Raw genomic sequence first — 13,943 nt, 5'->3', positions numbered from 1 at the left:
TTTGTATTGTTTTATATTTATATTATTTTATTATTTCTCTTCTATGTGACTTTACCGAAAGAACCAAGAATATGAATCCCTGCAGTCACGAAAGCTTTAAATCCAAAAATTTTAAGTTTTGCTTGGACATTTTCTTTGGTAAAAGTAATTTGAGTCCCATCAGCTGTGTGCCACGCAGCCCGCTGTGTGCGTGTCTCTTCGTTGCGTTGTATTGGTGATACCAATGCTGCCGCTAACAGATTACCTCTGAGCGAGGGCACTCAGCCAACGCGTGAAGCCCTTTCATGCACAAGTAACGGCCACAATCGTGGGATCTTCTGCACCCCTTCCACTAATTACCCTCACCTCTAATCTCTCACAGCCACCATTATCGACACGGAGAGCCATTTGCCTAGGGGTCACGAAAACAGTTTGAGATCCCATCAAAGCGATTGATTTTCTTGCATTTGTATTCAGGCCGGGCTGGGACGAAAATGTTTACCTGGGTGGACTTGGGTTGGTCGGGTTAAGGGAGAATTACGCAGCGCGAATTGACACCGCTGCAAGGGGTTTGCCAAGCTGCTACAAGCCTCTTTATTAATGAAGCTGTTATAAGGTCAAGAAAAAAATCTATTACTCCGTAAACTATTTTTGTGTGTTTTGTTTGAACACCGTAGCATCTGAAGCTGTCACAGGCTATCAGCCGCTGGCTGGCGTGGCATGATGAATGGCGACCCTGTGGTGCTGACTCCCCGCTTTTGAAGAGTTCTTTGTCCACAGATGTGGGCGCACGATGAGGACAAATGTAAACACGATCCCTCTCTGGACGCTCATTGGCCCGTGGAAGCGCAATGTCCGCAGGTCTCATCTCGTTCCGCCTCGCTACCGCTGAAGGTCCCCTCAGGCGTTTGGCAGTGCCACCTCGTGACCGGTGGACAGCTCTCCGCCAGACGGCAGTCGTGCCAGGAGGCCTTGCGCCTACCTGGCCAGGTGGTGGCTGGCTGACCCCCGTCTGGGAACGAATTTCGCGAGAATGCCGCCGGAAGATTACGAGGAGGATGACACGTGTTTAACCCGTGGCCTAATTGCGTCATGGCTAGCGCGCTGGACTCACGATCCAGAGGTCGCCGGTTCGATTCCGATCTCCTCCGTCGCGACAATTGAGCCCATGGGTGAGACCACAGTCATTCGATCGGTAGGTCACGTGTGGCGAAGTAAAGGGTTGGTGCTTCCACCTCTGCCAAGATTCTTCCAGTGTGAAGAGTAGGCCAAGTATCCTCTAGAGAGGGTCTCTCGATGCTTCCTCTCATGGAGGCTCTTCCGGCGTGACAAAGTAATTGCAGGGCTGTGCCTTTATGTTTTTTTATTACTCTAATTACATCTATTTCTGTAGCCCATGTGTGGAGTATAGGGCGTGTTAGAAATGTATGCAGAATTTATTAATTCAAATGCGGCACTTTGGGGAGTTTTTGTATTTATTTACATGCTAATGTGGCAACTTTTCCCCAGATTAAAGAACACAGGATGTGAGTTTATCACGTGATAATGCTAATAGTGCTTGCAGCATATTAGTGTAAACGGAGTGAAAAAAAAATCATTTGATCTCCATGTAGAAATTGGAATTGGGCAAACAAATGTAAATTCAAACAAGGCTGTTTTGCTAAGTTACTGTGTACAGCACACTACTGAAAATGTATGACCCAGTTATCTTTATTAAGGGTATTGTAATATCCCCAAGCAAAACACATCCCATGATGTTAATACGTGCATTTTATGCAGAATGAGCTGATAAAACATGCTGTGAATCTGCACATTCCATTACAAGACAAAATTTCTCCCGAATGAACCACTGTGAAATTGTGGTTCATTGAGTGGATTATAAGATCCTGCTGCTGCTGACTTACACGCCTCTCAATGCGAACACTATGAAACTATATATATTTTTGTTATTTTACTTGATAAGGCCCACAATATTCACAGGAACTGGTCCATTTTTATACTCAAACAGTGTCCCCGAGATCTTTGGATCTCCTTCTTCGAATTGCTCCGAGGTCAGGGCTCATTTCCTCGGGTGATCGGGCTATTATCAGTGCGGCTTCCAGACTGCGGGACACTTTGCCATCGGTAATATAATCAGACATTCGGAGTCGTTCGAGACGTTTACGTCCTTGTTGAAAACGCCCCTCTTTAAATGGGAATTTACCCCGAATTCTGACCATTTACCCTGGTTATGTTTATTTGCTGATTTCCTCACAGGGCGCATTGACAGCTACGAGGTGAAATGCGCCTTACAAATGTTTATTATTAGACAGTACTGCAGAAAGCAACCTGCAATGACCACTGGCCGGTGTGGTGAAGTATGGTCAGGTGTTGATTGACAAAGGTCTGTACATTATATATGTAAATATATATCTATTTTATTTTTAAAAAATCCACTGTAATATCCCTTGAGATGGAACTACTCTTATGTAAGGGTGTCCGAGGTAAAAAAAATATGCAAATGATAAAAACATACTACTACCTAGATTTTTCACAGTTGCGCTGTATAGCTATCGGGTTGAGAGCAAATGTGGGAGCATAAAAGTGCAGAATTCTAGAGAAACTTCCAGCACGTGGAGCAAAACGTCGGACATCGTGCCGAACAGCACGCGGCACGACCCTGTAAAAATGGCCGACAAATTAAAAAACGTTTCCCAAATCCAACAAGAGTTTCTCATCTATCGGCGCAATACTGTGAAAATGTTGACCTTTAAAATGCCGCCATTGCGGACAATGTGCTCGCGAGATTAATGGCATCGTGGGGCAGTGAAGGCTGCCTTGTTTTTTCACACATCGTGGCCGTGCTGTCTGGTGATTGGGCACTTGCTTCGGTGGTGGTACCAGGGTTCACTGGCTTGAGCCTTCTAATGGTGCGCCCCAGAGAATTCCATTTGGGCGGGTGGCTGTGGGAGAGGGCCCTAAGTTTTCGGGGTCAGCCTGCCGTGCGCAACAGGGAAATAAAACAAGGACGGGAGCTCTTCAAACAAATCTACAGCGTGCGGCGAAGGCGGAGAGAGGGGTGGGAGGCAGCATTGGGTCGAATACGCACACGAACAGCCCCTCATGTCAGTCCACTGCTGGAAGACGGCCTACCCACGCCGTACAGGTCGTGCGTTTTTTTTTTAATCACCGTACTTAATCAAACGATGGTCAATGCGGGTTGGTGATGTGGCAGGGACAGTTAGGACCGTTTCATACATCATTCATTACTGATGTTAGCCATGGCCCAGATTCGAACTCAGGTCGCCGGATTCACGGTGCAACACGCTATCGACTCCACCACTGCTGTATCTTACGATGCAGTGATCTTCTTTGTGGTTTAAACTCGCCAGGGGTCTGCTTTGTGGTTGTATTATCTACAAAAAGCAGTAGGGTCTGCAAAATACCCCTATTGTCTTTGCCACGATTTTTCCTATTATCTGGGATTATCCGCAGTTTTTTACCAAACCGCATTGCGAAATAAATGTTTCGCAGATAAGAGGAATTACTTGGAAAATGCCTCGTGTTATCCGCAATTTGTTTAATGGATGAACGGAGTAAGTTCACAGATAACCCCACGGATAATAGTATCCGTGATTTCCATCCCCCACGTCACCGCGAATAAGAGGAGCTCTCCAGAACCACGTGCCGGGATGATGAGGTTGTGACATTGTCGCTGAGCTCGCTGTCGTCGAGGAGTCTTTTTGTGTCCCTGCATCCCTGACAAGTCATGCATTGTTTTGTTCCCCTCTTCCTACAGGGACCTGAGGTTCAACAGAATCCGAGAAATTCCCCCAGGAGCGTTCAAGAAGTTAAAAAACCTCAATACACTGTAAGTACAAAAGATGCGATTGTGGTGGCCACGCTTGCTTGTAATAACATTATCGATGTAAAACACAATCCCTCGCAGCGATTGCACTTAAAATGTCAATAAAAGACTTGCTTTGTCTGCGCCGGGGCTGGCCAACCCAACGCAATTCAGATGCAGCCGAGTGAGACGAAAGTGTGCCGTCGGCAAGCGCGGCAAACCTCGGGGTCCACAGTGACGAGTCCAGGTGAAGACGGGCGGTCGTTACGCGCAGACACGAGCCCTCCACCATCCCCGCCCCCTCCTGGGAAGTTTTAGATCAGCCTCTGGCATGGTGCAAATGTTGTTTCCGACAGATGATAGCCGACCTAGTCAGGTATCCAGCTTACACATCATCAGTCGCCGGGCGGGTCGGACATGTGACCTACGGGACTGGGGCAAATGAGTACACCGCTGTTCCGTTAATTGTCACAATCCACGGCGGAAACCCGATGCACACGTACTTTATTCTCTCGGCTCGTTTTTGCCATCTCGTTTGTCGAGCTTCTTCCCTTGTTTATATCTCGCGTGTGCAGTGTTGTCTGCTTCATAAGTCAAAGTCAAAATGTCACATTTACAAAAGCATCGAGTTCTCCATCTGGTGATTCGATAGAGATATCGTGAGCCTTAAGATTTGATACGGCCCTTTTTGCAGACATGTTATGTGAACAAATACACTTTGTCAATTATTCTACAGTGTTGGGTAACACCTGGTGTGGTGTGTGGAGCGGTAGTGTCATGGTTAGTGCAATATGGTGACCCAAGTTCGATTTCCGCTCACAGTCAACATCGGCGACAAATATCTGAACTGCTACTAAGCCTTCCCTAGTCTGCTCTGGCCTTAAAAGAGTACCTGGTGCAGTGTGTAAACATCGGCATTGGGGAGGCAAAGGCGGCCGGGCGTGGTGCTGGCCACCTACCACCTTGTGTGCCGCGTTGGCTTTAGTATCTGCTCGCTAACAGCACTTGCCCCAGTAGCAGCCTGTTCGAACTCTACGGGGGATCGTTGACTTTGCGGTGGTGGGCCCTGAAAAACCAGAATGGTTGATTTCTCGTACACATGTGGACCCTAACCTGAACCTTAAAGTAAAACACGTGAGTAGAAAAATGTGGTTGAAGTTAGTTACGTTGATTTATTTCGATATTCTTGCGCACATGCTTGAGCTAAAGCATACAATCCTCAATATGAAAATTGGGATAAAAGTTTGCGTAAAAAAAGATATACACGTCTGGCATTTGCCAGCCAACGCATCTGTGGAAAATAATGCCTTGTGTTTCATGAATCCATTTATATAAGAATTAAGTACGTGAGAGCATCTGGTTAAAGGCTTGTAAAACATTTTTAGACGTAATAAAATACACAACCTCCCTTCTCATCTTTTGTGGCATCTCCTGAATTACTGTTGCGTTTTTTTTTATTCATACAAAGGCTACACTTTGAGAATCGCTTCTGGAATCCGGTGGCCGCTCTCTGCAGTGAGAGCAGTGGCACTGGCTCCCACAAAACACGGCGGCAGTGCGGTTATAAATCGGCTTCGTTGGTGCCGGCGTCCCGCGCGTTCTCGCGACGCGCGTGGCCGTTGATGCGTCCGTTGCCGCCCGTGTCCCGAGTGACGGTCGCGCCACGTCATTACGATTACGAATTATTATTCAAGAACAACAAAAAACACAACGCAGACATCCGAGAGAGAACACAGGTCACGATCGCGTAACAGTCCGGAGCAGTACGTACACGTACGTATGTATTATCGAACTTCTTTCGCACCGTACGTAGGCGACCGTGCTGATCAGAGGTGCCGAATACGCCCTCAAATATGCGAGCGCTCCGATGCTTCACGTCCCACCGTTAGGGCCCCGTCGTGCCACCGCGTGAGGGTTCCGGGGTCGTCCCCGCGTGTTTTGGGGCGGCACCGCGTTTCGTTCGGCACTGACGTCCAACGTTCCATTCCACGGGCCGGGGGGCTTCTTCGGGAACTTGCTTCAAACGAGACGTGCGGGGGCAACCCAAAAACGCATTGGAGGTCTCCGCACGCACGCACGCTCGACGTGCGCTCGACGTGCGCTCGACGTGCGCGTTTACTACAGAGGAGGCCTCCGCATGCGTGCGTGCGCACGTATGGGGCACCGGCCTGCCGCGTGCGTTCGCCCGCCCTGACTCACTTGCCAAGGAGCACGGGAAGCGAGTGAAACGCGAATTGGCTCTGGAACTGAATTCTTCCCGGCCTATCGGAAAGCAACGAACGCATTGTGCGGTGCGCGTTTGCTCAGCATTGGTGTCCGACGTTTTTGCTGCGCGTGCTGTGAGCCTCTGCGTGCAGTTCGAGAACTTTCAGAAAGCTCCCAGCACGTGGAGCGAAACGTCGAACGTCGTGCACGCGGTACGACGCGAAAACGCGTGGGGAAAGTTTGCGTCCTGCAGATCGTGTGCTGCAGGTGAAGTGTGACTTGCAGAAAGCGCTGTGCCTGCACATTCCGTTCCACTGAGCCAGTGTCCAGAGGATTTCCTAAACTCCTGCCGTGGGACCCGTTACCCTAAAAATACTAATTCTTTGTATCTGAAAAACACATTCACAGTATAAACAAATGCTTGTTCCGCTTGCATACTCGCATGTTTGTTTGTGCTATCGCTGTCTTTAAGGGAAATGGACAATTCCAGGGTGCACGCAGTGTGTCTACATAACGGCTCATATGTCTACGCTTTTCAGATTGGTTTCACGTTAGATACATTAGTGCACGTTTCTCTCCCCCGCACGTTGCCACCATAATAATTTCTACGTAAGTTAGTACGTGTGATATTTGCGCAATCTTTATGAAGGCGCTATTTTTCACACCGGGTGGGTCCGCTACCGCATGCAATCCTAATCGAGTCAACTTGCCGGTCATTTTGGCTGTGGCCTTCCCTTCTCGAATGATGCCATCTGGGGATCTTTGACGTTCACCGTGAAGCGGACAGCGGGTAGTAATTACACGGTCAATTCTCTAGCCAGATGTCTCGCGTACCCACTGTTTACCCCACGACAAGCCGATTGAGTAGTTGTGCTGCACCCGTTGACACCCGCTGGGTTCGTGATTTAAGGAATTTGTGCCGCGCGCCCACGGGAGAGCTAATCAAGCCTCTGGATTGCTGTGAAACAAACTTCTCTGCGATAAAAAGCACACCAATCGACAGTCATTACTTCCGAAGCAGTGGATTAGTGCTTTCTGTCACGAGCTACTGCGCCGTACGCGTTCCAGATTTACAATTTGTATTTGCCCGCTTGCCTGCTTGTTTGTATATTATTTGTTTGCAAAGATGCATAAGCACCTGTAAAACATTCACACACGCACACTGCTAAGTTCGTAAAATAAATGTTCCGCCGCCTAATTTATGGAGCTTGTAGCGAACGCTCGCGATGTTGCTGTTGTGTCTGTGCTTCCTGCCGTCTGTGAAATATACCCGCTGCGCGCTGTATTTATTGAATGTACGCTGGCAACTGATATTGACCCCAGCTGGTTGTTAAATTACATCTTGCGTGTTTATGCGAGGAGGGGGCCACGACCAATCTCATAACGCGCTACGTGGATAGAATGGCTTGAGGATATTAAATCGTGCAATGCCTTGCCCGTTCCATTGTATCGTTTCACACCATCGTCGAGCGAAAGTGGTGGAAAGGGAAATTAATTTTATCGAACAGAGCCCCTTTCGAAAAATATGCTTACGTGAACGATGGGCTTTGTGGAGGACCTTATCGCAATGGAGATAAAGCGATGGCCGCAGCTGCGGATGTTCAGACAAGGCTCTGCTGACCGTTGTTTCCCAGTGCATTGTGCGTGTTGGCAGATCGGGACCCCCGGCTCACAAGATGGAATGCGGGCTCTCTGAAATAGCATTGTCCTACCAACTCGCTGGGCTGAGCCTTTCGTAATTTGAATCTTTCCCGCATTGTCACTCATCGCGGTGATAAGAAGCAGCTGTTGAAAGCATTTGCTCTTGGAATGGTGATTTAGGAACTTTAACTGCAGGCATTTCTCATCATTCGGGGGCGTATGCTTGGTATTTAATGCTCGGCCCTGCTATCGCACAGAAACCGGCCCATTTGCTGTATGTGATTACTGTGCCCGCCTTATGTAATCTTTTCAATTACAGATAAGTCGGACGATTCGTCTCGCGTGAATACCTGAAATATCCTTCGCTGTTGCTCGAAGGGGAAAAAAATTTACCTATATCTCCGCATTTAAGCGATGCACAAAATTTCACGGTGCGAGTGTTTCCACCGCACGTGCGTTTCCACCGAACGTGCGTTTCGGATTCACGGTATTGTCTGGTCCGACGTCATACGCACGGATAGCTGGAGCCGCGCTGGTGCAACGGTTCGCAAACTGGACCTGCAACGCAGAAGGCCGCCGGCATGCCTCTCAAATCTCGATCCGCGTCTGTCCACTCTGCAGTGCAAATGGGTAGAAGTGTTAGTCGATCGGCACATCGGGATCGGTGGGGTAAAGAGGTGGGTGCTCCCACCTTCTCCAAACGTGTCCAGTCAACTTGAAAGAGTAGGCCAAATACCCCTCGATAGAGTTCGCGCCTTTTGGAGGCGCTTCCGCCAGAAGTGGTGTGAGCAAGCAATTGCAGGGCTGCAGCTTTTCCATTTCACCGTTAATACGAGTAATCGTCACTCTTTTGCTCAGTTTCCCTTTCCTGCCATGTCGGACGATCTTTGGATTGAAAGTCGAGTGCGCTAACCATTACACCACAGCAACACCACGACAGGTTTCTACTACGACGACTTTATATTCGTGAACCAAAAAGAACGTGGGTCCTTTGACGTGATAGAAGTTCGTAAATGTGCAACAAAAAAAAAACCTTCTCACTAATTGCTCGTGGCGCAATTTGGGTTGTACTCCTGCCAAGCGTAATAACAACAATCGAAGTAGGTCAGAGGCGCCCAGTGGCAGTGGGCGCGCGCAACAGAAAGCAGTTGGTAACGCTGCAGGATATTTAGATGAGATTCGTACTGGTAGGAACCTCCTGGTTACACCAGTTCACGGGGGATTATTGTGTCCGTCGTGCAGGGAGGGGCTGGGTCGGGAGGAAGGGGCTGGGTGGGGAGGGGCTGGGTGGGGAGGGGCTGGGTGGGGAGAGTGGGGCTGGGTGGAGAGGGGCTGGTCACCCCGTGTTGCCCTTATAAAACTCAACGTTTAACCTACTCACGCCGGCTTGAGCCCGCCCTCACAGTCGGGCATATTTGCGGAATACACCACGCCGCCGTTGACCCTGGCCATTGACCGAGCAACCCAACGTTCCTACCAGCTCCCTCCGCAGGAATGTGTTTAGAGGAGATTCGTTTCCCAGTCCGAGAGCAGCAACCACTGTATAGAGACTTTGCATTGGCCAAGCCGGGGAACCAAACCGCCGCCGTAAGGTTTTTGTTGTTTTCCCAGTGACATGCCGAATACCCGTTTGGAGTAATAGCGAGCGATGAGATGAGCAATGCAGATCCCTTTGTCACTTTCATTCTCCCCGCCTGCTGCACAGATTCAATGACGACCTGGATGACGTTGGCGATTTGAGCACACGTAAAATAATTTACAAAAAAAACAGAGATATACCGTTTCGAATCGTCGCGGAATACGCCAGCCACGCACTGAAACCCGCTGGAGGAGGCGGGTCATAGAAACGCGTTCAGAGACGCCACCGCTCTTAACGTCCGTCACGGAACAATGTTGAATTTCCCCGGTGCATTTCGTTCCTGGCAAGACACCGCGGCTCTGCTTTTGACGTTTAGCTGCCAGGCACGGATGCCTCCGTGGTGTAACGATGAGCGCAGTGAGCTTGCGACCCAAGCGGCAATTCAACCGATCGTGCAATTTTCTTAATTCCCAGCAGTATAAATGAGTAGACCCACTGACGGGCATGTCACGTGTGGTGGGTTACTTTTGTGGGTACACCCATCTACTCCAAGAAGTCTGGTCAGTCTGAAAGAGTAGGTCAAGAAACACCCGCCAGAGGGGTTCTCTCGGGCTCTCTTTAGTGGAGGCCCTTCCGGCAGCAGTGGCGTGAACTTGCGGGGTTGCACCTTTACCTTCGAGGATCTTACACGAGGAAGGCCTCGCCAACGCTGCCGGCTTCTGTAAGCGATCCTCTTCGTGGCCGCCTGTCTTAACGTCCAGATGTCGCAAAGATCAGCAACGACGATGGAGAAAAAAAATGTTTCTTAAGTGGAAAATATGCTTCCTTGTGCGGCTTTTTATATAAATACATGAGGAAAAACTCTGAAATTGTAGCTTTTATGGAAAAGTTTAATATGTAAAATCGAATTCGACCACACGCAAAAAAAAATCGTGGCAGACATTCACGCATTAAGAGATCTCCTGTGACGGCTGCGTTGGAGTATGTGAGCGCTGCCTCTCGCAAGGCGCGTGAACGTTCAACCCTTGGGGGAATGCGGCTCTTCCCGTCAGGCGGGTCGTCGATCCCCCCCCACCCCACCGTGGAAGCCCTCCGGGCAGGCGCTCCGTGCACGTGGGTACGGATCGCGGGTGCGAGACGCACCTGATTGATGCACATTTGTTGTACCAGGTGCGCTCTCGTCCCCCCACTCCCGGAGGGGACACAACCGTGGTTTGTCTGGGCGCCATGGTGATACGCGCCACGGGCGGGCACGTGCCCACGTGGGACACGGGCCCACGTAGAATCACGCATCACGGGGGCCACGCTTCGTGGTGGTGCGTGCCGCGGGAGGGCACGCGCCATGGAGGGCACTGGCTGTGGGATATGGCATGACCACTGTCGGGGGCTCGTGGGTCACATTATTGGTGGTACCATGGGGAGGGTGGTGGCTTGGCTGTTCATGTGCAAATGGACTGTGAACGGAAATGTTTTAATCGGCGGTCACAGCAATTATTGGACCCCCTTTTCTTAAATTCCTTCAGCGAGTGGCAGAACCGTGTGCTTTGCATCGGGCGCCCCATATTTAAATAGTTTTCCTAATTCCCAAAAATATGTGACAATGACTCAACGCACACTTGTTTAATTTTTTTAAATATATATAAATGTTTTTTACTTTTGAATCACAATTAAAACATATTTAAGAGGGTTTTGAGGTGGTGCACTGCCCTAATGCCACGTAGAGACGAGGCATGGTTTACCACCTGTGGCCTTCAGCGGCAAGCGGTTCCACCTCAGAACAAACTGGATTCCGAGTAGCTGCTCAATCGCACACATGTTTTGATCAATTGCGGCTGTCAGTTTAACGAAGCTATGGAAACAGATCAGCGTACGAGCGCACTGAGTAATGGTTGTCAGCAACAGGCTGTCATTTGTTTTAAAACGGGAAATGTTCCCTGACTCCGTTTCCTGCAGGAAAACATCAAGCTCTCTCTCACCTCGGCGGTTAATCACACCAAACACTGTCTCTCGTAACAAACCGAGGGTAGATTCACGTGGCTACTTTTAAAAATAATCTTAACTCTCTCTCTAAAGTTGGCCCAATTTACATTCCACCAGCCAGCTTTACCGTCCATTGTTACCCTTTCCAGGTTTGCAACCCTGGCAAGCATTCTACCAACGAATATCAACTTCCCGTGCAGCGGCTCCTGCCAACTGTCCGCGAGAGAAGAACACAAACCCAATTTTTGGATTAGCTGCAAATTATGCGAAGCTTACAGTAAAGCCCTTGGCTTGCTGAGAGGTGACAAAGCCTACGGGGAGTTGGCAATGGAATTTAAACTTTTTTCCCCCAATCAATTCATCCCCTGATTATATCGGTCCGTGGTGAATAAATAAGTTACAAAGAAAATGTTTTTTTTTTCTGATCGTTTGGACCGCGGTGCCATCAATATTAATCTCGTGGCTGCTGTGCGCTGCTCTCGTTTTCGTTCTTTCTTTCCTCCCCCTCAAAGGTTACTGAATAACAACCACATCAAGCGGATTCCGAGGCGAGCGTTTGAAGACCTGGAAAGCCTCAAATACCTGTGAGTGATGGCGGCCCCCCGCTCGCTCCGGAAAGACGCCCCCCTCGTTAAGTTATCGTGGAGCAGTCGCCCTCGGGTTCAGAAGGCCACACAATGGGCCCCAATTTCCCTGACATTGTCGAGACTAAGAGTTGGGGCCTTGCGGGCAAGCCCGAGGGATTCAAACTCTCAGCTGCAATTGGAGCCGGGAGAATGCGGACGCAGGCGTGGCGGGCACCTCGCCACGGGCGCCGGGCTTCTGTTGACGAGGTATCGTCGAAGCCACCCAGGCAGGCGTCAATAGCCCACGGTCAGCTTCACGCCAAGTGAAAAATGGTCGGGAAATAATTTAATGTGGTTTTATTGTTGTTGTTGTTGGAAATATACAGTGCAGGGTGATCCATTACTCGTGCCCCAGCGATGTCGAATGACCCCTCTCAGTTTCTCCTCGACGGCTGATTGGCGATTGTGCGAGCGATGGTTCCGTGTCTGACGGAGGAGGTTGCTTAAAATATAATTCGCACGGAGGTTTGTGGGCGACGTGTGGAGGCTTTGAATTAAGATGTTGTTCTCCCTCTAGTTGACGTCTCGTTATTGTGGGGCATCTGTAAATGGATCACCCTGTAAATGTGTGTAAACCTTTTCTGTATTTCAAGACACGGCACGCGATGAAGACAAACTGAGTAGAACCTTACGTACGGTATGCAAATTTGGCAAAGTGCACGTACGAACCACGTGTGTCTATGTGCGGCGCACGCGTGTGTGTGTGTGTGTCGTCATCTCGACGTCGCCTTGATGCACGTGGCCTTCCTCAGTGTGCCAGTGGCACCGTCCATCGCCGGGCGTCTCGCGCTCGCGAGGCGCCTGGTAGCCGTACAGCCGTTCCGAGTCGCATGGGACTGCGCCGTGTATATAGCATGCCTGCCATCCCCGCTGTTCGCTTTTGATGGTGGCTTACATTCGCCGGCAAATTTACGGCAACGACTGAAGCCTTTGCCAAGCCAGTTGCGCGAAACGCCTCGCATGCGCGCTGTCGGCCTGATAGCAACACACAACAAAAACCAGAGAATGTCTCTCTGGTTTTTGTTGTGTGTCGCTCCTGTCCCTTTGAAGAGCTCCGTTTTTCACTCTGGATAACAGATGCTTTTTTCTGTATTTTCATCACCACTGGTGGGCTATTATCCTTGGAAGAGTAAAACAAGCAGCGCGACAGGTGACCTTACACTGTACGGCCCAACTTGTTCTCTATAATTTTCAATTCTTTCCCAGTGACCTTCAGTACGTTAATTTTTTTTTAGATTAAAATAATTTCAACTGTAGCCGTAATTGTCCTTTGCAAAATGTCTCTCCACGCTGAGAATTATTTTTAGACAGACCACGCCGGGAATTGTTTCACTCCGTGATTTCAAGTCACGTCGATTATTTTTTCACCATTCCCTTTGTACGAAAAGTTGAACCGTGTGCTTTCATGCATCAAAAATACCGCGACATTCACTCCACTCTTCTCTGCATGTGGCCTCCTCCGCACACCCGTTGGGATTTTTGCTCCACGTTCTGCTTGGGGTCGCTGTTATGCGGTGTCACTTCAATATGTATCGTGCGATTATAGGATCCACGATAATCGACTCATCAATCTTAACAAAATATCGGCATATCGTAATTATCGTTGTTCAGATTACTCAATTGGGATTACACACAGCAGCAGCAGCAGCAACAGCAGCAGCAGCAAGCGTCGCCCCATGCTGGCAGGTCAGGTGCTGGGTCACCGTGTGTCACACAGAGACAGCTGCCACTAGGGTTGCTGTTTAAAATGCTTGAGTTGAGATGTGAGAAGTAAGTGGTTTATCGTGTGCAAGGCGCTCAGAGACGCCCTGACGTATAGGCTGCTTTAAATTATTATAAATACTGTATTCATGAAAAAAATCATACATGTTTAATTTCCTGACAAAATATGTATGAATAAACAATGATTATAGCGTTCACAATTGTCTTTTAAAATGTATAGAGCGCCTTTGTTCAAGATGCTCTATAAATATAATTAAAGTCCGAGTGAAATAGATTTTTCCTATTAATATAGTGCTTTGTGGAAAAGTCTTTTGTTCAAAGTTTGGTAGGCGGACTCGTTTCCGCGATGTGTATGATTATTTAACTGCGTCTAATTGACAGCAGC

At 49.1% G+C, this 13,943-nt stretch overlaps 1 protein-coding gene across 2 annotated transcripts in view; it reads left to right on the top strand.

The window, feature by feature from the left end:
• The window catches only part of PXDN (peroxidasin), a 64,373-nt gene that overhangs the window by 7,851 nt on the left and 42,579 nt on the right, over positions 1-13,943 (top strand). For both annotated transcript variants that reach the window (XM_078614342.1, XM_078614334.1), the window contains exons 2-3: positions 3,758-3,829; positions 11,723-11,794. In XM_078614342.1, coding sequence (XP_078470468.1) covers positions 3,758-3,829; positions 11,723-11,794 — 144 coding nt within the window. The remainder of the gene's footprint in view (positions 1-3,757; positions 3,830-11,722; positions 11,795-13,943) is intronic.

Source organism: Lampetra planeri, chromosome 2 (assembly GCF_965212315.1).
Source record: "Lampetra planeri chromosome 2, kcLamPlan1.2.h2, whole genome shotgun sequence".
In the NCBI taxonomy this organism is placed as follows: domain Eukaryota; kingdom Metazoa; phylum Chordata; class Hyperoartia; order Petromyzontiformes; family Petromyzontidae; genus Lampetra; species Lampetra planeri.
Note: the sequence above shows the minus strand (reverse complement) of the source record. Positions and strands in the feature narration are given on the sequence as shown.